Genomic DNA, 26,198 nt, shown 5'->3' with positions numbered 1-26,198 from the left:
AGAAGGCCAACAGCATCCTGGCCTGTATCAGCACTAGTGTGGCCAGCAGGACTGGGGCAGTGATGGTCCCCCTGTACTGGGCACTGGTGAGGCCCCACCTTGAGTGCTGTGTCCAGTTTTGGGCCCCTCACCACAAAAAAGCCATTGAGGTGCTGGAGCGTGTCCAGAGAAGGGCACCGGAGCTGGTGAGGGGTCTGGAGCACAAGTCTGGTGAGGAGCGGCTGAAGGAGCTGGGGGTGTTCAGCCTGGAGAAAAGGAGGCTGAGGGGAGACCTTCTCGCTCTCTGCAACCCCCTGAAAGGAGGGGGTAGCCAGGGGGGGTCGGTCTCTTCTCCCAGGGCACAGGCCATGGGACAAGAGGAAATGCCCTGATGTTGTGCCAGGGGAGGTTTAGGATGGACATTAGGAAAAATTTCTTCCCCGAAAGGGCTGCCAAGCATTGGAAGAGGCTGCCCAGGGCAGTGGTGGAGTCACCATCCCTGGAGGTGTTTAAAAGCCGGGCAGATGTGGTGCTGAGGGACATGGGGTAGTGGTGGTTTTTGTCAGTGTTGGGTTGATGGTTGGACTCGATGATCTGAGAGGTCCTCTCCAACCTAGGCAATTCTATAATTTGATGACACGCATCTTGACGCATCTCTTTGGTAAGACACACAAATTACAATGGTACATGCCACCTCATCCAAGTAGAAGGGAGATAATTCAGGTCTGCAACATCTCTGTATCTGGAATGGGAAAGGCAGCAAAACCTTAGATATCTTGCACTGTAAAGCACCATCTACTTAATTATGAAGTGTCTTATAATTTGAACTGTAATAATCAGCTGTCACATATCTGTGAGGAATTAGTTCATGTAAATATAGGATGATGTGCCCTTGGACCCAGAGAAGCGTCTTGAATGGTATCTGGCTTTGAGAATACATGAACATCTCAGAATTTGGGTAAATTCCTAAAACCTACCATTTAATTGTAAGGTTTCTAACAACTTGATAGAGAGCAAAATACTTTGTTTTGTAGCATTTTGCTGTTAAAGCTGAAAACAGCAGTCTTATTTTTCCTGTGCTCTTGCTTCAGCAAACCTAGAAGAAAGGTGAAAAATTTTCCTATCTAAGACTTAAAATAAACATAATCTAATCAAATAAGTAATACTGAGTATTCGTTTATCTTGTCAATCAAGGCCGAAAGCAGTAAGCTGGGGGAAGGGAAGGGGAAAACAGACCATTCCCAGTATGTCTCCAATGCGCATTGCCCAAGTAAAGTTCACAAGTGTCCCCCCTCAGATTCTTCTGTTTGTCATATTATATCATTTTAAAAATAAATGGTTAATTGTATTGGGGTTGGTTGAAGTATTTTGAAGTCTCTGGTCAGTAAGGGACTTGAGGGCTGCTCTCCAAGACCATATGTATACAGCACTTAATAGCATCTATAGCCCATACTGCCTTCTCTTTGGTCATCTCTCTTAAGAATGCTCCAAATCTTTGCAAACAAAGCTGAGAGTGCAACGCAGAGATTGGGTTAAAAAGGTCTGAAACAGCAGTTGAACTCAAAGAAGAAAGCTGATATTTTTACTGCTACCTGCCTGTGTGGCGCTTATCTCTCTGCTTCACTGTCTGCAACTCTAAATTCTGAAAAGCAACATTTCCTTAAGGTGATTTGAGGGTTTTTATGGAAGAGAAGGAAGCCCTACGCATGTATTAAGGGGCAGCCCGGGAGGTGGTAAGATGGGAGAGGAAATTAAAGAGCGGTAGTTCTCCACGCTGCCCTTCCATGGGGATGCTTATTTTTCACAGAGGGACTTTTTGCAGTAACACTTCTCCTATTTACAAAGGGGAGAAAAAAAAAGAGAAATAATGTGAAAACAATCCACGCTAGGGACTACTTATAAATGCTATTCCAAGGTTTTCCCCTGCAAGACAGACCCCAAAATGTATCAGGCCTTGAGTTGAAGGAGTTTCTTTTAAATGGAGTTAATGAAGGAGACTCATGCTGACATCAGTTGAGTCTTATGTATTCAGTGTATCATTAATAGCTTTTTTTAAAAAAAAATTTGGAAGGAAAATGAACCGGTTGCTTAAGTTAATGTACAACATACTATTTGCATATAGGATGGTGATTATATTTGGATAAGGATTAAGCCGATGAAGGAAAATTCACATAACACACCCCAGATGACGTAAAGCGGATGTTCCAAATTACAGACCCTGAGACAGTGTAAGTGGTCTGTGGAACTGTATTAAATAGTAAAATCCAACTTATAAATTAAGCTTGATTAGTTCATGTTCCTCAAGAAACCGAGGTTGACGTTTGTCCAAAATGGTTTTGGAATGATTGGCACAGAAAAGCAGATGATCTGGCAAAAATAATCCTCTGCAAATAGCAAAGTTAGTGTGGGTTTTCTCCTTTGTGCAGCTGTCAGGAAAGTCCACTGTTGGAAGAAGTCGCTCTTAGAGGATTCGGCCATTATTACTCACTTTTGAAGAGTTTATGATGGCCTAGTACAGGCCATAAATACATAAATATACAGTCAACAGTAATAATTCATAACGTACAGCTTGGTCTTATAAAACGGTGTTAACAGTGCAAATTAACATAATGTGGTGGTTTCTTGGGTGATTGACTCTTCAACCCATGGAGCTTTGTAAATGTTCCTGCACGATCTTACCGGTTTTCAGTAAAGCTGTCCTCGGGGGTGTCTTCTACAGTTCACACAGCATTAAACACGTTTGGGGTTTTAGCACTTTAGGATACAAGTAGTTGGCCAAACGGAGCCCAGAGTTGTGATAAAATAATTGCTTCAGCCTTTGGTTAAACATCTGTATTGCTCGTGAGCATGCCTGACAGCTGTGATTTATCCTTTCCTTCTTTTATAGTGATCGACACCATACATCCAGTGCAATTCCCGTTCCAAAGAGACAGAGCTCTAGCTTCGGCAGATTGGATATTGGCTTTTCCAGTGGGCTTCCTTCTCCAGATAAAGGACTCCGAAAACGAGCCAGCACGGGAAACGAAAGACTACAGTACAAAACTCCTCCTCCTAGTTACAACTCTGCTTTAACACAGCCCGTTGCCATCACAGCCCGTGTCGGAGAGTCAGATAAAAAACCTGGATCGCTGTCTTCTTCCTTGGATACCTCTATGGACTCCTCGAAAGGAAATACCAAGAAAGGCGAGGACTTGTGCAGCAGTTTAAATGGTGAAAACGGGAGCCTAAACAATACCCAAGACCGGCAGGAGTCTTTCCTAGGACATACTAGTGCAATAAATGGGGCGTTGCTGCCCAGTGAGTGCTCTGGCACTGCGAGCAACGAGCAGCCCCATGAATTTCGTCCCTCGCTCGGCCCCGTCCTTTGCTGCACGGTGGAACAAGCGGAGGAGATCATGGGGATGGAAGCGACGGGCTTCAACCCGGGAGATCAGCTAGAAGACTTTAACTCCATCCCGGTGGAGCACGCCGTGGCCGTGGAGTGCGATGAACAAGTCCTAGGGGAGTTTGAGGAGTTCTCTCGAAGGATCTATGCACTGAATGAGAACATGTCCAGCTTCCGCAGACCGCGTAAAAGTTCGGACAAGTGAGCTCGGACAGGGATTTGATAGCAGACATTGAGGTGAAATCAGTGATCTGGAATAGAGATTAAATTGCACTTATTCTTTATATTAATTATAAAAAAAATAAAAAATAAAAAAGCTAAAGCTATTCCTATGGTGTTAGACAAAACGGACTTAAGCACGATAACACAGGATCATGGTATATTCACAGCCCAGGTAAATTTTGATTCTGCTTCCAGTCCTCTTATGTCTGGTATTTATAATCTGTTGGAATATTATTATTTTTTTTAGGCATTGGAATCCATTTATAAAAGGCTTTCCTGGAAACAACTTCTAGTGCTGATCAGGCCCTTCTATGAATATTTGTTAATTACTTAATTATTATTTAGAATTAAATTTATTTTAATCTTTTCAGAGGGAAAAAAAAAAGTTAATTTAAAAGTATGTTTATGGCAAGACCTCTTTACCTTCTCCCATGTACTCCTGTGTTTTCTTGAGCAATGTAGCCAGCGTTACAGAAATACCATGAATTCGTTAGAATTGGACAGCTTTCTCTTGGCTGTGCTCCATAGCCTTTGAAGTTCTGGTTTGCACTGATGGGTCTTCAGTCGGTGGTGTAAGCTCACCCCTTCCTACCAGTAGAAGCCTTGAGGACTAAACCGCCTCTGAGGTTTCTTATAAAAAAAATCTCAGCCTGCCCGTTCCCCGCTTTGCTGGGGCGCAGACCTCATCAGCAGAGACCTAACGAACTCCCTACTGAAGTGGGGTTCAGCTGCCCCCGCTCCGAGGTATCTTAACGGGGGGACAGCGTGCTGCGAGGCACTTCAGACATCTTCATAAAAACCCAGACTGAAAATGCGGTCACCGCTTTGGAATTAGGGGAATTTGGGGAATCGCTCCACCCACCTGTAGAAAGGGAGGCACTTAACATTCTTCGTCGAAATTAATATCCTTTTTAACCATCTGTGTTTTAAAGGAAGCAACGTCCAGCGGTTCGCTGGAGGTGCAGTTTGCCGTTAGGTAGGTTACCACGGGCACATGTGTTCAGCTGCACTAATGGGAAAGCAATTTGCAGCCTGCTTTGTGATTCCTGGTATTTGTTTCAGTTGGGATTTCATTGCTCTTGCTTTCTATATTGTATACCCAAGAATTTGGGCTCGGTTGTGAGCTCTCAAATATAAAAAATATATAGCAGAATAAAAAACACTTCATCATGCCTGGCTTTTTTTTCCCCCTCCCTGGTCTATGCTTTCTTTTGAACCAATGACCTAGTCTCTTTCCTAACTTCACCGTAAGGCTAGCTGAAATTAACGTTTTAAAATGTGGATATGTATAATCTCGACTATCTGTTGTCGAAACAAGACGTGTATGTGAGAACCAATATACGTAATAGCACTGTTCTAGAATATGCATTATTTTTTTTTTCCAGGTAACACCTTAATGATTGTATTAAAATTATATTCACATTTCTTCTGTTAGCTTTTAACGGTTGTGTCTGCAATTGAGTTGTTGGATCGAGCCTGTCTATGCCCATTTGTTATTTGTGGTCTGTCCCAGGACGATGCGCTGGATGGAAGCATCCAGAAGCAGAGACCTCCATTCTGTAAAGGCACTGAAGGTGATTCCAGCTGCAAACTTGGGCATGAAGTTGCACATATGCATGAGTATCTTCTCCCCCCGAATAAGCTCCTCTGTTCCAACCTCATGAAAAGCTTCCCTAAAGGAAACCGCAGCAGCTGAAAGCACTGCCATCCTCTTAGAGGAGATAGGTAGGATGCTCTGGCTGTGCTTTGGCACAGAGAGAGCAAGAAATTAACACCTTATTAATGAAGTGGGCGTAAGATACTCCCTACTGTGACTGTATCTTACCGTCTTCTGATAGCAGCATAATTTTAGGTGAATTTAGGGAAGGTTGAGTCAGTCGTGCACCCTGTGAAATGGGATCCGGCATGCTCAAAGCAGCACACACCTTCAGTTTGTAGGCGCACTCACTTTCCTCTATAACAGAAAGGCTTTAGCTTGTGTCTGGTGGTGACTTTTCAAAGCAACCCAAAGAGTAGGTGTGAAGTGGCCGTGTTCCGGAAGCGAACACAGAGCCTCTCAGTGCAATTAAGAGACATGAGGTTCGTAGAGCATCAGCGGGACTTTGGATTTTTATTTCTTTTTTCATTAGTTGCGCATTTTCTCAGGTTGCACCCGACCAAATGAAGTCGGGTTTTCCTCCCTGACGTCGTGTTGCTGTTCCTGTTTGAACCCTGTAATTGTTCATGTGTCAAACACGATGGTTGATTCCTGCATCTGCCACACAAACCTTCTCTGACGGGCTTTCTATGGATGTATCTTTAGTGGGCCTTAAATTGTCCCCATGTTTCTCTTCCCCTTTCCTCGCTGTCTCTATAGAAGGCGGCGTGAAGGGGAACAGCATCGTAGGGCTAATTAAAACATCAACAAACTTCTCGTTGCTGTGAGGATGGGGGGATTGTACAGACTGCAGCCACCTCATGGCTTTCTTTTTTGTGTTTATTTCCACCCCCCCACACACACCCCCCTTTAAATTACTTTGAGAATAGCATAGTGGGAGAGAAACAAATGGTAGGTTTTGAAGGTGAGATGATATATTACAGTGTGCTTTAAACTGTCAAGAGCCTTTAGGTTCCTGCACAGCTGTGACACTGTGAAATGTCTGCAAATGTCTTCAAGTGGAGAAAACATTTCATTGCGATCTTTTCCCCTCACTTAAGAATTCCTGGGATTTTTGAGAATATTAGTTTTGGAAGATCATATCCCACTCTATTTTTATAGCAAGCACAACAGCATTGGCTTATCCTTGCTTGACCAGGTATTTAAAATAAGCAAAACCAGAATAACCCGTAGTAAATGACACGTTAAAACTATGTTGGTAATTGCAGGAAAGCTCATCTGTATTTATAAAATAAAAGTGGTTAGTATCTCTCGACTTGTGTGTCTTCTCTTAATGGCTCCTTTTGTGTTTTCTTTACAAGCCCCATTTGAACGACAGTGTCCTACCCAGCCCCAAAAACTCTTTGCCTTTTTTGTTCATCAAGCCCATATGGATCCAAATGTGAATATTTGGGAGAGGGGATTCTCTAGGAGACCTGACTGCCCTGCTGGCTCCAAATCCTATTTCACGTGAGATGGTATGGCAATTTTTTATTTTTTTTTTAATCCTCCTTTTAAAAAAGATGGCACGCAGCTGGAAAAACACTGTACGATGGGGCTGGGAGACAGCTGGATTTGCAAAACTTTTATGGATAGTGGAAAGGTATTGGGGAGGCATCGCTACTCATCCAGCACCTTCTGGGATCCGAGTTAACCAGCAACATATGTCTGCCTAAAAACCTTGTGTTCCCCTTGAACAGGAGTCTGCACACACATGTCCTGGGAGGAGGCTGGCCATGGTGGAGTCGCTGGTGGGAAGCCGTGTGACGTGAAGAGCTGCAGGGACTCTCCAGGCATCAGCAGGACGACAGGTTTGTTCGCTTTTTTGCTTTTCTTTTCTCCCACCCAGTCTGTCTGTCAGCAGAGCGAAATGCCAAGACACCAACTCGTATAGTCCCAGAGCTGAAGGTGATACGAGAGAGAAATTTTACTTTAAGCTGGTTTGCAACATTGAACAGCTTTATTGAAATGTAGTTGCATTAAAGCGAATATGAATGGAAAAGGTTTGTATCGAAACGTAGCTGGTGGTGCTGCTGGAAAGAGTGGGCTTGTTCTCGATAATCATAGAATGATTGGAATTGGAAGGGACCTTAAAGACCATCCAGTTCCAACCCCCTGCCCTGGGCAGGGACACCTCCCACCAGACCAGCTTGCTCCAAGCCCCGTCCAACCTGGCCTTGAACCCCTCCAGGGATGGGGCAGCCACAGCTTCTCTGGGCAACCTGGGCCAGGGGCTCACCACCCTCACAGCAAAGAATTTCTTCCTAATCTCTAATCTAAATCTCCCCTCTTTCAGTCTAAAACCATTCCCCTTGTCCTTTTGCTCCCCTCCCTGATCCAGAGTCCCTCCCCAGCTTTCCTGGAGCCCCTTGAGGGACTGGAAGGGGCTCTAAGGTCTCCCCGGAGCCTTCTCTTCTCCAGGCTGAACCCCCCCAGCTCTCTCAGCCTGGATAAACCTTGGGCTCTCCTCTGCCTCAGTTTGACGCTTTTCAAACAGCCGAATTTCTCCTTGGTATGTGGGTTTTGACCTTTCTCAGATGGAAATTTTTGCACGTGCTCTGTGTCCTCTGAACTGACCCAGTTTAGCCAGTGCCTCTGGGCAGCCGTGAGCACCTCCTGGCTGCAGGCGAGGTCTTCTAACCCTATGTGAGGAGTAGAGCAGTCTAGGTTGGAAGGGACCTTTCAGATCATCAACCATCAGAACGACTATAATTTTCCGGGGAGGGGGAAGAAATATCTAACTAAGACTTCTTTTAACTACTGGCTATTGTGATATCAGCTTATTTTGTATATGGCAGAATGCAACATTATGTTACAATTTTTCATTAAATAGTACGAAATCTTTTTTCCCCACTAAGTAATTAACTGTCAGATGTCATCTCTGCTGCTGATGAAATTTGCCCTGTATGTATTGCATTGACTAGCTTGACGTCTAATCTTCAATCTGGTTTTATTAGGTTACTTCTAATAGGTTGCTTTGATAAAATCATACTTGAATTTCTGAATTTCCGACTTCTAGGACAGCCGTATCCATTCTGGTCTGGATCATCTCGGTTTTGGCGGGGACAGAAAGTCCTTTTGACTTGTTAAAAGAAACTAAAGCACTGGCCATCAAAAAACAGAAAAAATAAAAATAAGAAAAAATGTAAAAGGAAAAAAAAAATCAGGTATTACAAAGGTTTCATTGACACAGGTCCATTAAGCCTTGAGTTGGCTGGAGTAACCCACGTGAACTGGCGCTGCCTTCCCCGGCCACAGCAAGCAGATGCTTTCTCCCAGGGGGAAGCTTTTTCCCAAGCGGAGGAGAACGCGAGCAGAGGAGAATGTCACCTGTGCTTTCTGCCGGGTCCCAAGCCTGGCCAGCCCGCCAGCATCTCCTGATGCTGAGCGCCTGTGTTGATTACCCACGGTAACCGAAACAGGTTGTTTATTTAGGCAAAACTAAACGTAGTTTCCTTGGCTGGGCAGAGGTGAGATGGGGAATAAATCTAACACTTGCTCTAATTATTGATTTATTTCTTTTTTTTTTTGGTCTTTTGGCAGTAGGGCTTTGGCGTTCCGTTGTGTCCAGCTGCCAGCAGTGGCACCCAGTCTGTGTGCCAGTGCCAGAGGCATCATGTCATTACAGCAACCAGTCCTCGGCTCCTGCAAGGTACCTGTGGGGAAGGGGTTTGTGCTGTTCACTGGGGTGCAGGCAGCGCCAGCCAGACCTTTATCCCGCTTTTCAGAGAGGGATAACGCTCTTCAAGTATTGTTGAAAGCAGCTAGTGCCTTTTGGTGAAGGTGTTTGAAGTGTGAGCTGCTTGAGTCAATCTTGTCAGCCCTCTTATATGGTGTGTTTTTTCATGGCACTGTTAAAAAAGCAATTGCAGATCAGGTTGCATGGCTGCTTCTCAAGAGTTTAACTGAAATCATGGACGACTCCTAATTGGCAACTCCTGGAGTGCCGTAGTGTATTATAGAATCAGAGGATTGTTGAAGTTGGAAGGGACCTTTAAGATCATTGAGTCCAACCATCAACCCAACACTGACAAAACCCACCACTACCCCATGTCCCTCAGCACCACGTCTGCCCGGCTTTTAAATCCCCCCAGGGGTGGTGCCTTCACCACTGCCCTGGGGAGCCTGTTCCAATTCTTGGCAGCCCTTTCAGTGAAAAGATTTTTCCTAATATCCATGCTAAACCTCCCCTGGCACAACTTGAGGCTGTTTCCTCTTGTCCCATGGCCTGTGCCTTGGGAGAAGAGACCGACACCCCCCGGCTACCCCCTCCTTTCAGGGGGTTGTAGAGAGCGAGAAGGTCTCCCCTCAGCCTCCTTTTCTCCAGGCTGAACACCCCCAGCTCCCTCAGCCGCTACTCACAGACTTATTAATTAACGCTGATATAAACATCTGCAAACATTGAACAGTGCCAGCTGCCTAAAATTTTCATATAAAATGCCTGTATTTTTTAAATAGTGTAATGAGGTAGTTTGGTCAATTAAGCTGCATATGCATGAGGAGCTGTTAAGCTTGAACATGCAGCTGGTGCAGGTGGAAAACCTGCCAACCAGCCGTCATGGTTCTGCCCAGCACGTTGGCCTGGGTGTGGCGACTGCACCCCATGGACAGGACGGGCAGAAGAAATCCAGCTGTCGAGGAGAAGTTTCTCTCTTCATCCACCTCCTTACAGATTTGGGCAGCATGGTGTGATGGTTGGGTTACCTGTGCCTACCCAGGTCTTTATCCCAGCTCTATCTTGCAGCAACTGCTCTGCTTGCAAGTCTCCTTGGATTTCTCCGCTCAGGAAGGCAATATCCCTCCAGCTGGTTGGTTCATTGCTGCCAACGCTGGCGGGGCTGAGTGCTTCTATTTTCAACTGAGATTTGCAAGTGCTACCAGCAAGTGAGGCACTTTTGGGGAAGAAGGTGTCCTTTTCCTTGCAGGTTATCTCTTGGTGGAGGACGTACATGGACTTCTTTGCCCTTCCTTGGTGAACCTCTGCAGCAGAAGTGTGTCTGTCACTTCTTTTCAGCCCTTCCATCGTGGTTTTCCTTTCAAAAGACTAGTTTCGGTCATTGGTCTGAAATTAGAAAGAGTCTTGGCAGAGTTTGGGGCTGTCGTCTGCGGTTTTGTCTGACCTGGCTAGCGCTGCTGAGAATGTGGCTCCTGGGTTTGGAAATCATTTTCTCATATTAATCTTCTTCTCCCAGCAAATTTGCAATGATGGTGAAATTTCTCTGCAACCTGATACATCCTTGATGGTTTAATTGGAGACATGAGCGCGCTGGCAGAAAGACAGAGGACCTTTATGTGTATCTGTTTTCTATGGCTTTGGTTGTATGTGCCCCATGCGGGACCGAGAGGGAACGATTCCTTGAGGGGAGATTGGGCATCTGACGGACACAGCACAGATGTTTTGATAACATCTCAGTTTTGTGGTAATCTCACCCAATTCCTCCTTTCACACATGTTTAAACCGATGCTGGAAGGAGTGGCAATAAACCAAACTCACCTCTAACTTGGTCCCTACAAAGTTCTCCTGTGTCTTGATGCCTGGTCTGAAAGACGGGGAGAATTCCCGTTAATGGACCACTGTGCTCCTGGCCACAGCTTAACGCCTGTCCCATAGAGAGCTGAAATCTAAATATGCCTGGTTTTAAAAGATCCCTGGGCAGCTGCGGCTCTGGGTCTGTAGGAATCTGAGCTTTTAGCACTGCAATTCATAGTTATACTCTGCTCTTCTGGAGTACTGGGGTTCCTCAGTCCTTTGCAGCAGGCAGAGATGCTCCATGCTGTGTTGCAACAGCAGCATCAGTGTGCTGTTCCTTCACCTCTAATCCCAAAATGCTGGTTACAACGCTGTTTTTTTCATATATTCATTACAGATAACGCTGCAGGGTTGAATGCAGAGCTGAGCGGCTGCAGAGATGCTATAGGTCCCTCCTTATGACCTGGCTGCAATTGCCTTGGGGTGGATGTTGCGTTGGAGGAGCGTTTGTGGTGAGATGGGTTAATGGGAGCAATTTCAGCCACTGTGCTGGAATTAAAAAGCACTTTTCTGGAAGCAAATAAAGGTAATGCCACACTTCTCAGGGCAATCAGGGCAGCGCATAAGCGCAGCACCTCTCTTGGTGATCAGAAACATGGGACTGTGATTCTGGCTACAAGATATTTGGTTTTAAGAGCAAGATCATGACTCTTCCTTGGTGATGGGCTGTTCCTTCTCGGTCATGAGTTGTGTTGCGTGTTCAGGCAGGACACCTTCAGTTCTTGCACGAGTGAAGGACAAAAGCAACTGGACGGTGGTTTTCTGCAGTCCAAGAACCTCTTGTTCAGGCTCAAGGGTAGCTGGGGATCAGCTATGAAGGATAGCCAGGCTGGATGGGGCTTTGGGCAACCTGGTCTAGTGAAGGTGTCCCTGCCCATGGCAGGGGGGATGGAACTAGGTGGTCTTTAAGATCCCTTACAACTCTAACTACTCTATGGTTCTATGTTCCTGTTGCACCTTTTTGTCATCTACCCAGCCTAGTTTTAACATCTAGCCTTTGGATTTCATACTTGCCATCTACCAGATGGACCCCTCCTTTTGCAGATCACCTTTCTCAGACCCTGCACGCTGATATACAGCAAGTGCAGCTCCACAACCTGCGGCACCAATCTTTACCTCTGTCTCCGTGTGTATCCTTAATAACCTTTTCCCCTGTGCTCGCAGGAAATGCTCTCATGCTGGAGTAGGTGGAGGGCCCCGGTTGGCTTGGCTCCGGCTTGTTTTTATAGCGATAACTTTGTCAACAGCGCGTTGTGTGACAACACCAAGCGGTTGTTTGGCTACCCCTTTGTCCACAGAGGAGACTTGCTAAATCAGGGTAGGATTTGTCCTGGGTGAGAAGTCCAAGATGCTGTCAGCTTTGCTGGGAACTGCAGACGGCCGAAGAGGGAAGCTTTAATCCACCCTGCCCTGACGTTAGCCAGATATCAGGCACTGGAGTACGTGGGCTGATTAGCGTGGGCTTGATCTGCGCAGCAAAGCTTCCAGCGCTAATGAAAAGTTTTGCTGCCTCATGGGGGTATTTGTCAAGCTGGGGACCAGCAGAGCAGCATTCTTCATGCGCTTCGGCTGAGCATCTCCGAAGCCAGCGACCTCCACCTTTGCTGTGATTTTTCAGCATAAGATGAATGAATAAAACAGATACCATTGACTCTTTTCTACTTGACGAACAAAGGAGTCCCAAGGTTCTTCATCATTTTCCTTAAAGGGTTGTCGAGCATTGGAACAGACTCCCCAGGGAAGTGGTGGAGTCACCATCCCTCGAGGTATTTAAAAGATGGGTAGATGTGGCGCTTGGGGACTTTGTTTAGTGATGGACTTGGCAGTGTTACGTTAGTGGTTAGACTTGATGATCTCAAAGGTCCATTCCAACATAGACAGTTCTATGATTCTATGAATACAAACCACACAAGCAGTCCCGGAAATGGAGGAGGGAAGGGAAAGGATGCAGTCTCCAAGGGGGATTCTCAATTATTCAGCTGGGGTGAACACCACCACTCTGAGCTGCTCCCAGGGACTGGAAGCCAGAGGAATGGATGAAGGGATGGAGGTCACCAGCTCATCATGTGGCTGAACATTTGTAGGGAGGAAAAGAGGCTGCAAGTGCCCTGCAAACCCCATCCCTGACCTCGATAACCACACTGGGGCCCATGGCCTCCATCTCCCAGATGACTGTGTGTGTGCACGTGCAAGGGAGCGGACGCTCAACATTTCCTCAAAGCAAATGAAGGTCTGATCTCATTGCCAGCTTCACAACAAACCCATTAGAGCATTATGGGCAAGATCTGGGTTTATGAATGAAGATTTTTTTTTTTTTTTTTTTTTTTTAAAAGACTCCAATCCCATGACCTTCGGTTGGAGGAACCAAATAGCCTTCCTTGTCTCCAGGACTCTTCTCCATCCAGCTAACCACAAGAGGCTGGAGAGTCTCCGTGGAAAGGATTTAAAAGGAAATCTCAGGCCACGTGACATTAATTGGAAAGAATACCAAGACCATAGATAATAACGTTAGTCCCCGGCTCATGGAAACTTTAGCAAAACTGTTTATTTAGGGGACACATGTATTTGCATCTGATTCTTGACTTCTATTTTGGAATGACTTTAAGATCCAGAACGTGGGTTGTACCTGGGATTTAAGCTTTTCCAGAAAGAATCCCCTTGGTAGGGTACCTTTTCTCATCCCTGTGGCATGGTGTTACCCCTTCTGGGTATTACCCCTTTGGGGCCTACAGGAAAGCTGGGGAGGAACTCTTCATCAGGGAGTGGAGCCATAGGATGAGGGGGAACGGTTTTAGACTGGAAGAGGGGAGATTTAGATTAGAGACAGGAAGAAATTCTTGGCTGTGAGGGCGGTGAGCCCCTGGCCCAGGTTGCCCAGAGAAGCTGTGCCTGCCCCACCCCTGGAAGGGTTCAAGGCCAGGTTGGACGGGGCTTGGAGCAACCTGGTCTGGTGGGAGGTGTCCCTGCCCAGGGCAGGGGGGTGGAATGAGATGAGCTTTAAGGTCCCTTTCAACTTAAACCAGTCTGTGATTCTGTGGAGGCAAGCCGTGCTGCCTGCGCTGCCCACCCTGTGCTTGCAATGAGCAATGGGCAGCAGAAGAGGATCAGGTCTCACCCCGGAGTGCTCGGAATGCAGTATGAGAAACAAATGGAGATCCCCAGCTTTCCAGTCCAGCCTCCTTCCTTCTGCCTGCATCTGGGGCTGCGGAGAAAAGGGGATGGATGGGATGGAGCACAAACTGCCTGCAGCCCCTGAACAGGACTGTGGCCACGTGCCTGAAGGGGAAAGTGTAAATTATCCCTCCTGCCCCCACGCATCTCTCCTCTTGCATCCCATGCTCCAGATGAATTCCTGTGTGTCTTTAGCCCAGGGCCGGGGAGCAAGAGCTTGTCTTCACCTGTGCGTGCTGAGTGTCTGGGAGGATGGGAATCCGGATTGTGCCTGGGACTTGGGGTCCCAGAATGACACAAGTGGCAGTGATTTAGATGTGCACTAATAAAGGAATTTCGCCTCCCAACACATCTGACAACTCCTGAGCTCTTTGAGCAGCTCTAATGGAGCATCCCCAGCCAAGGAAGACCCGTGCAAAGTGGAAGAAGGCGCTGGGGAGAGGAGGAGGGGGCTCATCTCCAAGATGCAGTAGGTTCCTTCAGTTTTAGCTGTTGTATTTGCACAGGGAAAAATATAAATCAAGGCTGCGCTGGTCTATATCTGGCCAATTTCAGTCTGGAGTTCCTGACAGGTGACCCCAGGGTACGGTTGCATGCTCTCAGTGCTTATTTTTGACATCGTAATCCAAATTGACGTTCAGTGCTTGAATATACAATAAGTTCATTACAGCTAAACCCCTCCAGCTCAGGGATTTCCTGTTGGTAAGTCTCAGAAAAATCAGGATTCCCAGCGGTATCGGGCCGCAAACGTTTGCAGATAAAATTCAAGTTAGCAAGTTATGCCAAAATATTTTTGGAGCCGAAGCGGAGCTGTATTTTCTGTCCAGCACAGTGATGCCTTATCCTTCCTTGTTGCCTGGGACTGGAGGCGTAGGCTCCCTGCACACCTCCCAAACAGGGTCTCAGTGCTGCTTTCAAGGGGAGCTCATTAAAAAGCAGTGGATGAATCCACAATTCTATGGCTAAGCACACGTCTGAGTATTTTTTTGGAACCTAAACTGTTGCCTCTCATCCCACTTTCTAAAGAGCAAGAGGAAAAATCTGTACAGCATCTTACCAAAGCAGCCTGTGATCAACCACCATAAACTCCACAAGCAGATAAGATTTTAGATATCCCCATTATCTCCATGAGCAGGACATATCTCTCAATCTTCCCATGTCTACATGAGGGTTGCAACACAGTGGGGTTACTACTCAAGCCCTTGACCTGATGGTTAATAAGCTGTTATGATGAGGTGTGAACTTGGCCTGGGACATGTCCATGCCCATCCAGCACATGGACAGCATCTCTTCTGCTTCCACCTCCTCCCCTTGGTGAAACTGATACCTTATAAAAACAGATACAGCTCTCTCCATTTGATGGGTCTCAGCTGGGATTTCCAGACTACCAGGGGAATTTGAAGCTGGTTTTCTAATGAGTGGAAAACATTGCCATGTCCCAAAGAGGAAATGTGAAGTGGCTCCACGTGGGGGTTGAGTGGTGGGAGAGGAGCTGAAGTGGAGCAAGAGCCAGGGGTGATGCTAGTACAAATAAAAATAAAAATAAAAAGATGCATCTCTTGCAAAGCATCAACAAGATGGGATGCAAAGAAGAGAGTAGGAAAGGTCTCATTTCTACACATCTGCTGCCAAGTGGCGCAAAATGCATAAACACAGAGCAAATGCACACTTGGTATATTTTAGGAAAAAATTCAGAACTGTAGAAGTAGAAAATACTAGAGGAGGTGATCCAAGGAGACTGCAATCCCTGCTACTGGAGGGTGTGAGAACAGAGACATACAGAGTAGCCGGGACTGGAAGGGCCAGCTTTGAGGTTGATGTGAGGTTACCCAAGGTCAGTTTTGAATGTCTTCAAGGATGGAGATCCTGCAACCTGGACCCCTGTTCCAGTATTTGACCACCTTCATGGGGAAAAGTATTTCATAATGGCAATTTCTTATGTTCTGAATTGGGCTGTTGAGTTCCTTCCTATCACCAAGCATCTCCTGGGAGACCTATTCTCTCTTTCCTTCACGTTATCCCAGCAGGGAGCTGCAGAGCAGGATAGAATCCCGCTTTGCTTTCTGCTCTCACTGCACACCCAGCTCTCAGCCTCTCCTTGCGTGCCCTGATCTCCAGTCCCAACCAGCCTTGTGCTCTCCTGGGTTCTGTCACCATCTGCCTGGTACTGGCTGGCCTAAACTGGTCCCAGTGCCCTGTTTGACAAATTTTAAACAGATAACAGAGAACCTCTTCCCTGGCCCTGCTGGCTCCACTCCTACCACCACCACCTGTGGCGTGGTCGGTCTTCATCGTCGCAGGTTCTTTCCCCAAAAGCTGTTCTCCAGCCCATCAGGCCCCATCCCTGAGAGATGTTCCATACCAACGTCATCCTGTCTCAGCAACCAAGGGTGGTATACGCAGGCTCCTGAACTCCCTTCCAGCTCCATGTTTTTATTCATCCAAATCACACATATCCGTAATTCCCTAAGAATTCAATAAAAAGCTCAGGAAGAGATTGCTATTCTTTCCTCCCCCAGTGGTTTTTAAATTTTACACGTCTTAAACCCAATTAATTTGCTAGTCACTGGAAGCGTAGCATCCTATATGGTTCCTGTGAGAAGAACACGTGATAAAAGCAGGATTATCACTTGCAAGAGAAGCTCAATGGCATAAGAACAAATATGGTAACGCTTCCTTCTGAAGCATGGGACCGTCTGTGGAGGATCAGCCGTGAGCTCTGCAAAGAAAGCTATTAACCACCGGACTTGAAAACAGTTCCTTGCCGTGGTCTGCTGTCTGCTTCTCTTGATAGCTTTTTGTTACAACAGCACACGATTGCTTTTTCTACAGACTTGTGTTTGTGTTGCACAAGTGTCTAGAAGCTGAGATGGAGAAGACCACCCGACCAGGATGAGGACACAGATGAAGTATTCTATAAGCGGCTGGCTGAAATCTCGCAATCGCCAGCCCTTGTTCTGGTTGGAGACTTCAACCTGACGGGTATCTGCTGGAAAGATAACACAGCAGAGAACAGGCAGGCTAGGAGGTTCCTCGAGTGCATGGAAGACAACTTCCAGACACAACTGGTAGGTGAGCGTACCAGGGGAGGTGCGTCGCTAGACCTACTGTTTGTAAACAGAGAAGGACTAGTGGGAGATGTGGTGGTCAGAGGTCGTCTTGCATTTACTGATCATGAAATGGTCAAGTTTTCAATTCGTAGCGATGTAAGGAGGGGGGCTAGCAAAACCTCCACCTTGGACTTCCAGAGGGCGGACTTCAGCCTGTTCAGGACACTGGTTGAGAGGGTCCCTTGGGAGACAGTCCTGAAGGGCAAAGGGGTCCAGGAAGGCTGGACGCTCTTCAAGAAGGAAATCTTAAAGGCCCAGGAGCAGGCTGTCCCCAAGTGTTGCAAGTCTAAAGGGCGGGCAAAATGGCCAGTCTGGATGAATAAGGAACTTCTGATGGGACTTAGGAATAAAAGGAGGGTTTACCACCTTTGGAAGAAGGGACAAGCAACTCAGGAGGAGTACAGAGATCTCGTTAGGTTATACAGAGAGAAAATTAGGAAGGCAAAAGCCCAGCTGGAGCTCAACTTGGCCACTAACATTAAGGACAACAAAAACAGCTTTTATAAATACATCAACAAAAAGAGACAAAGGGAGAATCTCCATCCCTTATTGGATGCAGGGGGGGAAAGTTGCAACCAATGACGAGGAGAAGGCTGAGATACTTAATGCCTTCTTTGCCTCCGTCTTCAATAGTCAGACCAGCTATCCCCAGGGTGTTCGACCTCCTGAGCTGGAAGATAAGGATGGAGAGCAGAACAACCCACCCATAATCCAGGAGGAAGTAGTCAATGATCTGCTTCTGCACCTAAACACACACAAGTCTATGGGGCCGGATGGGATTCACCCAAGAGTACTCAGGGAGCCGGCGGGAGAGCTCACCAAGCCTCTCTCCATCATTTGTCAAGTCTTGGTCAACAGAGGAGGTACCAGATGACCAGAGGGTGGCTAATGGGACGCCCATCTACAAGAAGGGTCGGAAGGAGGATCTGCGAAACTACAGGCCTGTCAGCCTGACCTTGGTACCAGGAAAGATCATGGAGAGGATCATCTTGAGTGAGCTCTCACGGGAAGTGCAGGGCAGCCAAGGGATCAGGGCCAGCCAGCATGGGTTTAGGAAAGGGAGGTCCTGCTTAACCAATATGATCTCTTTCTATGACCATGTGATCCACCTTCTGGATGTGGGGAAGGCTGTGGACGTTGTCTATCTGGACTTTGGTAAGGCCTTCGACACCGTCCCCTATAGCATTCTTCTGGAGAAGCTGGCGAATCATGGCATAGACAAGTGTACTCTTCCCTGGGTTAAAAACTGTCTGGATGGCCGTGCCCAGAGAGTTGTGATTAGTGGGGTGAAATCCTCTTGGTGGCCGGTCACCAGTGGTGTCCCTCAGACCTCAGTATTGGGGCCAGTTTTGTTTAATATCTTTATCAATGATCTGGAGGAGGGATTGAGTGCACCCTCAGTAAGTTCGCAGATGACACCAAACTAGGTGGGAGTGTTGATCTGCTTGAGGGTAGGAAGGCTCTACAGAGGGACCTGGACAGGCTGGATGGATGGGCCAAGGCCAACTGTATGAGGTTTAATAAGGCCAAGGGCCGGGTCCTGCATTTCGGTCACAACTGTGAGGGTGGTGAGCCCCTGGCCCAGGTTGCCCAGAGAAGCTGTGGCTGCCCCATCTCTGGAGGGGTTCAAGGCCAGGCTGGACGGGGCTTTGAGCAGCCTGGTCTGGTGGGAGGTGTCCCTGCCCATAGCAGGGGGTTGTAACTGGATGACCTTTAAGGTCCTTTCCAACCCAAACCATTCTATGATTCTATGATTACTCAGAATAGATCTAGGTCTTAAAATTTCATGTTTCCAGGACTCGTACATTCCCAAATTGTTCCTTCTCCCTGCCCCTGTGTCCTTCCTCCTCCTCTTCACCAACGATGTGAAAGGAAGAGGCTGCAGGAAGGGAGCACCGGACTGCTGATCCCCATAGCTCGGTGTGATGTCCAGTTGCTGTTGCATCTACCCGCTTTGCTGGAGCAGGGGCAGAGCAGGACCCTCTGTCCTCATCCGAGGTGGGACTGTGGAGGTTCTTCCTGGGTGGGACTCATGGCCCAAGGAGCTACTGCTCAGCTCCGAGGAGGGGATGAGCTGAATGGGGGGGTCTGGTGTGCCAGAGGGTGGCAATGATCCAGGTGCTGGGTCCCTCTCTGACTTGCACCTCTCAGCCGAGGTGGAAAACAAGCTGTTGAGGTTAGCCGCAACCTTGCGGGTTTTTTGGTTCTGGGAGCGTCCCTCCCACATAACCAGCACATTGCTCTTACTGGCCACCTTCCCTATGGTATAGGGGATCAAAAATAAGGGTAAGTGTCCACCTCGGTGCATTCCTCAGCAAAATGCTTGGAGCCCTTTGTGGGGCAGAGCTCTTCCCAACAGGATCAGCCGGGCTTTCTGCTTGTGTGCACCGTACACTAACATCTCCACCTTTCCAAGGACCACTATCCATGTACCATGGGGAATCCAGGACCTACTTTTCATCTGAGGGGTGCCGTTTGTGCACTCAGCTATAATTTAAACCCTGACCCTGGGGAAGTCAGAGCCAAGGACGCCGGCTGGTGCCACGCTGCTCAGGTGACAGACTGTGGGGAGAGGGATGGGTTGGAAACAGGAATTTGGTTCAGCTCCATCGTGTTTCCATCGGGTCTCAGTTTATAAATAGTTCGGGTCAACCATGTGCCTCTTACTTTGACACTTTTGCGAGGCTGAGGACGCTTTGGGTTTTATACTTAGAAACTTTCCTTTCCTGGCTGCCCTCATCTCCCTGCCTGCCAGGAAAGTCCAGCGCAAGAGTCAAAAAGGTTCCTGTCTGGATTAACCGGGAGCCTGCCACAGCCAGCGCTGAGCCCGGGGCATGGCCTGGGTGATACCGAGGAGCAACGTGGGTCCTGGGTGCTGAGCTGCTCCCAGGGCTAGTCCCCAAATGAGGGAGAGGATGGGAATGGGGTTTCTCCCCCATCCTCAGCAGTGGGGAAGCAAGCTGGGAAGTCAGGTAGGAGTGGTGCTTGCGAAAGATAGTTAACAGATGGAAATGATTAGCTGCGAAGTCACCGAAGCATCCAGAACTATCTTCCTTTGCTGGAAATAAATGATTTTTTCCTCCTGTCCTTGTACATTTCTCTGCTGAGCAGACAGGCATTGCAATGCCTGCCTGGCTGTCTGGTGGCTGCGTGGCCAGATTCCGGGGCTGGGGGCATTTGCTCCGACAGCTCTCTTCTGGCAGTATTTGGGATAGTGAGCAACTGATGCATTTCTTGCCATCGGCTGGGCAAAACCAGCATCACAGCAGCCATCTCCCGAGGATGGGTGAGGACTGTAAGGCTGGAGGGAAAGCAGTTGCATGCAGAGATGTTTTCACTGCAGCTCGCTGCAGTTTAACTGGTTTCTCTGGCTTCCAGTTAGAGCCAAAGAAAAGAGAGCATGGTGTCCCGTTCTTGGGATGCCTGCTTTGGAATGTAGCTTTATTTTCCCCTATCAGCCGTAGAAACAGCAGCACATAGAGGGCCATTCCTGCAGAGCTGCATCCCTAGCCTGACCTACAGGTCGCACTTGTCCTAAGGGGCTGGTTTTCCATCTTTCTCTGGAATTACACTGTGACTTCACAACTCAGATGGTTCTCCCAAACCAGCCTCCAAATCCCAATGTAGTCAACGCACAGAACCTGGGAGACAGGGTTTGGTAGCTCGTGCAGTTACCTCCAGCAGTGACGCCTTTGATTTACCATTCTGAATGGCATAAGAGCTAGAAACACTTGGAAATGCTTCATAATCTTTGGGTTTTACATACCACTTGCTTGCATAGGGAGTGAACCTTCTTATAAGTGAGAATGCAAGCTGAAACGTGCCTGGAAACCCAGAGGCTGAAGCATCTTCTCCACAAATTACAGTAGATGAAGTAATTTTCTTGAGTTGTGGGTTCTAATTCTTCTGTTAATCGCACAATGGTTGGATGTGATCTCTTACCACCATCCAAGTCCTCTCAGAAATCAGTCTGTTTGCTGCTGGTGGTGATGGAGAAAGAGAGAAGCCACACTACCTTCTTCAAACCAGGTAGTGCAGTGGGATCAGCTTCAGGATTTTTTCAAGCCCAACATGTCTGAAGGGTTTAGGTCAGGGATCTGCAACCTACAACATGGCCCACAACGGTGAAACGTGGGGGATTTGCAATGACTTGCTGGGAACCTCCAAAACTTCATAGAGGCAACAGGCAGCACCTCCTGGTGCTTGGGTTCCTCTGAGGTCTGAACACCAAGAAGCTGGGACCTCCTGATGAGGGAGGTCTGAGCTGAGCCACAGTCAGTCAGCGAACTTAGGAGACGCTGTCATCTCATTCCTTTCCTGTTCTCTTGGTGTGTGGGGTTTCGGACGTGGCAGGAGAAAGCGTGGTCTGACACAGTGCTCCTGAAAACTGTTGAGTGGGCAGAGCATGGCTGTCCCTTGTCGTACATCAGTCCACAGCTGCCGTAGCGAGAAGGTGGGGGAAGAGAAGATGACAGACTCCAGTCAGTGAGATCCTCTTCCCACCCTTTCGGGTGCTGGAAATGGATGCAACCTTTGAGTCACAGCTCATCCTGAGCTCAAGTTAATTAGTCTGGATAGGTTCTGACGTTGACAAATTTATGCTGTTGGCTTGTTCCAGGCTTGTTCCTGTTCATTGTGCTGCTCGGAGGCAGCACGTGAGCACTTCTGCTGAGCACAACGTTGCATGATGCAGTGTTTCACACTTTCTAAGCACATGCATCTCTAAAATCTGTATGGCTTACTCAGCCAAAACAAGGATGGTGAGACAGCGAGATCGAATCCTTTTCTTACAACAGGTATCTACACAAAGTAACATCTTCAGGATTGTTGCAAGGACAGTCATAGTGTTGGTGGTCTCCTGAAACTCTCTCCAGCTCATTGACTCTCATCTGCTTTGAGCGGGGAGTCCTAAAGCAGAGATCACACTGACTTCGTTAAAACCAAAAATCCGGCCTGGTCCCCCAACAAAAAAATGTGTTAGTCAGAAAACTTCTAGGCGGCTTTAATGGAAGTGGTAGATGGAATTTTTCCTGAATGCATTATGTCTTTTTGTGTCAGCAATGTGGAGACTTTAGCATTGATGTGGAGAGTAGAAGCAAGCCCTCCCCCAAAGACCTTGAAGTCTATATGTGAAAGAAGTAAGAGGATGCAGGTGACTGAGGAAATGATGAAACAGAGTAAATTAGTGAGGAGGAAAGTGTTCTCTGTACTTCAGATCCTTTATGAAATCCTTCGTGAGTATCTTGATGAATGAGAGTTTTGCAGCCGTGGCTCTGCCGTTGGGGGTTACCCTTGAGTTCAGGCACTGGAATAACCCTGGGATTGTTCTCCTCATTCCTATTTAAAAGTCAGAGCACTTTGTGTCTCCTGGGATATCAATCTGTCAGGCTGCAGAGATTATTACTACATTAAAATCATGCATGGAGCACCTGCAACCTTGGATCTTTATTATTACAGGTGTGCATCTGTAGGCAAGAAGAATTTAGGAATAAAAGAGGATAACATCGCTGAACAACCTGATAACAGGGGAACAAGCTGATTGAATGGTAGACTTAGCCACCGAGCGTGTGGTAGAGCGGTGTGTCTTTCCCTGCCTTCACAGCTTGGGGCCAGGAGGAGTGGGGTGATCTGCCATTTGGGGGCCACACTTTGCTGCGATGGTCACAGTTTGCTCTCTCCAAATGAAAGCGTTTTGTGTGAGAGCAAGACTGAACTGAACTTGCAGGATAAAAGTAAGGCTGAGGAACCTGATCTGACAGCAGAGCTAGTCCTGCTGTGAGCAGAGGTCAGACCACAACCTCCAGAGGTCGGACCACAACCTCCAGAGGTCCGACCACAACCTCCAGAGGTCTTTCCAACCTCTATCATTCTCTGATTCTGGTTCTCACCGCAATGATGAGGGGAGCCTCAGGCAACTAGCACTGGTGCAAACATCTCAGAGGGTTACAGTAAGTGCTGCAAAGTCCGCCTGTCAGCCAATAACGAGTGGCATCCCTCAGGAATCAATACTGGCATTGATAATGTTGAATATCTTCATTGGTAACCTGGATGATGAACTCTCTCAGCAAGCTTGTGGCACCAGACTTGGGTAGGGGAGAGGTCAATGTGCTGGAGAGCATGGCTGCTACTCTGAAGAGTAGGAGAGAAATGGGACAGGCTGGGGAAACGGGCTGACAGGAACCCTACAAAGTTAAACAAGGGCATGTGTGAGTTCTTACATCTAGGGTGGAATAACCCCATGCAACACTAGGGATGGGGAGGCTAAACCCTAGGAGACAGCTCTGCAGGAGAGGAATGACAAGGCTCTGTCCTCACCATCATTGTGTGTGGCAAGCTGAGCATTGCAGACTCTTCCTGCCATAAAGGGGATGCAGTTCATCAGGTGGAAGTTTGAAGGCTGTCCTGGATAAAATACCAAGAAATGTGCCATGCGGAGCTACTGCACAGCCAAGGAAAACAGGGTTTTTCTCATCTGTCCAGCATGTCCTGGAGCTTTCCCCAAGAATTGTATCTTCCAACCCCTGCCTTTCCACCTATAGACATGAAGAGGAGGCTCTCCACCGAACATGTTGGTCTTTCCCTATGATTATTCCTCTTAAATGATGAAGGAAGAAGACAAAGCTTGGTGGACACTTGCGAGTCCTGCGTTGGTGTTCTGCCACAAAGGTCTTCTCTATTAACTCTCCCCATACAATGCTGTCTGTAGGAGTCCTTCTCAGGCGTGTTGTGGTCCAAATCCATCAGAGACGTGTCAAAGCACAGAGGTATTCCAGGGATGTTGGTGCTCAAAGTCAATCAATGGTGGTGGGGCAGGGTGTATTATCTCCAAACCCGAGATAAACACGTCCATTTGGGTTGCCTGAATGTTCTCCAGCTTTCACTGTGCTGCCGAGATGCTGCTGAGGGGTCCGCTGGACATGTTGTGTTGCTGAAACACCCGTGTTGCCTTCCTGGTGCCAGTCAAAATAAAGAGCTTGGCTTCATTTCTGCGTTGGCTCCTGGCACTGACACCTCTCTGGGGATTGCGCTGGAAGGGCCAGCGTGCAACTGCCCACTGATGACGGGCCTGGTGAACACCTTCTCGGGCTGAAGCAGTGAAAAATGACAGTAATTTCCTGCCCACGCCAACAAGCAGAAACGTTCTCCCGTGAAGTTTTATGAGGCTTCAGAGCCTGGAAATGTATGAAAGGCAGAAAGGACTGATCAGCAGAGAGGGAAAAACTGATTGAAAGGAAATTAATGTTGTTGAAACCTTGTGGAAAATTTAGAAACTCCTCTGAGGACCTGGGGCCTGATTCTGGCCCGACACAGCAAGGCGCAAAACCTCACCAAATCTAGCGCTGCAGGTTTGAAGAGCTCCTCACAGAGACTTCAAGACACTGAAAGTGTGCAGGAACTGATGCAAAGCGTGGACACAAAGCAGATGGGTGCCTAGAGGCTGGCATTTCCCTGCCCTGATCATAGATACCATGAGTTTTGCGGGGTTTCATGGTGTGTTCAGGAGCATCCCAACCACCAGTGCTCCGTGGGAGCTCCCCACACCCTGCTTTTTGGTGAGTCCTTCAGGGGATGGCATGGGAAGGCATGTCTCTTCCCTCATGGGAAGGCATGCAGTCCAAGGGCGCATGCACTTATAGGCACGTATTTTCAGATGTCCTGGCTCCAACCCAGAGGTTGAGGCGCATGTGGGGACACCTCCAAGCTCTGGCTCCTTCTTACACCTTCCATCCCCACCAGCCAAGGCTAATGACTTTCCAGGGGCTGGGTCTTTTTCCAGCCTTTCAAGGCATCGGGTCCCAGCTTTTCCAACCCCAGCCCCCTTCCAGACCCAGGGACAGGAGGTCGTGACCTGGTGCGGCCTCGAGGCACCCACAGCTTCCCATGGGCTGGACAGGAGAGGCTGAAGCAGCATCCTCTGTGCGAGAGCCACCGGAGAAACGCCGGCTCTGGAGGTGACTCCGTTCCGTCCTTGTTCTGCTCTTGCACCCTGAGGGATTCATTGTTGCTGGGGAGTCCAAAGCAAAGGGGCAAGGGAAAATGTAAATGAGAAAAAAATTGCAAAATGGAAAAAAAAAAAAATATTCTAATTTGCATGGGGGGTTTTGCTATTTGTTGCATTCAACTCACCAAGATGCTGGAAAATACAGTAATTGCACGGAGTGCAGTCATGCAATTTTTGTGAGGTATCGAATGAGTGTCTTTTAGAAATAACCACCTTTCTTCTTTAATGTTGCATTTGAAAATTTCTGAGTTTATTAACGCTTCTTGAAGGGTGCAGTTTGAGCTCTGGGGAGAATATAGATGCGATTTTCCAAACGGAGGGGAGCCTGGGCTTTTTTGCGACCCCACAGCAAGTTTTAGATATGAACTCCTTACTAACCTTGTCGTTAACCTTATTGTTGCTATTTCGTAGGTAACATCCCTATGTCATGAATACCTTTTCCCCCCAGATCTCCAAGTACTTTTGAGACAAGGGCAGGTTTATTGTCTCTGCTTCAGAGATGGAGAAAACAAGACATACGGATGGGATTGGTCTGGTTTTTTACACCTGAACTAATTGCTTGAGACTCCCTTTATTGTCGCTGGGGACAGACAGACACTTCTATTAATTTCATCCTAATATAGATGATTAAAATAGGTCAGATGACCGGCTTCAACGTATTTATGCAGTGTTTGTGACGGCACCTAAGGAGACGGGAGAGAGACAGCCATGTATCTATACGAGTATTTTTTCTCTTTAACTGCACATTCAAGCTATAAATATCTAAATACTCACAGGCTCTTTCCTGTACTAGTATGTGATGATGGATGTATAGATAACCTTTCTCCATAAAAATATACATAGTTAAGGGTAAATTTTTCATTGTCATCTCCGGCTTGTGTTTAACAATTTCTTTCCCTCGTATTTTTTTTTTTTTCCCTTGGAATATTGTGGGTGGAGAGATCTGACCTAGGTCTAACATAATATTCTTGGATGGGTTTTTTGAGTAATGGCACTGTTATTGTACAACCTCCAGCAAGAACAATTTGCAAAGTGTTGCAAACTTTTCAAAATGACCTGACAACAGCTCCCCGACCGAAGTGGTTTCGCAGGGATCTGTTCCAGCATCACAGGGCTTGGAAAGAGGGAGGCAAAAAAGGCATCAGAGGTCTGTGCAAGCTGCC

At 47.5% G+C, this 26,198-nt stretch overlaps 1 protein-coding gene across 3 annotated transcripts in view; it reads left to right on the top strand.

Annotated features, from left to right (window-relative positions):
* The window catches only part of UVRAG (UV radiation resistance associated), a 108,909-nt gene extending 104,153 nt beyond the window's left edge, over positions 1–4,756 (top strand). For all 3 annotated transcript variants that reach the window (XM_054207628.1, XM_054207715.1, XM_054207637.1), the window contains exon 15: positions 2,867–4,756. In XM_054207628.1, the coding sequence (XP_054063603.1) occupies positions 2,867–3,569 (703 nt within the window). In that variant the 3' untranslated portion in view covers positions 3,570–4,756. The remainder of the gene's footprint in view (positions 1–2,866) is intronic.
* The last annotated feature ends 21,442 nt before the right edge of the window (positions 4,757–26,198 follow it).

This window comes from Rissa tridactyla, chromosome 1, assembly GCF_028500815.1.
Source record: "Rissa tridactyla isolate bRisTri1 chromosome 1, bRisTri1.patW.cur.20221130, whole genome shotgun sequence".
In the NCBI taxonomy this organism is placed as follows: domain Eukaryota; kingdom Metazoa; phylum Chordata; class Aves; order Charadriiformes; family Laridae; genus Rissa; species Rissa tridactyla.
The sequence above is the reverse complement of the archived record's forward strand: the minus strand, read 5'-3'. Positions and strand labels throughout refer to the sequence as shown.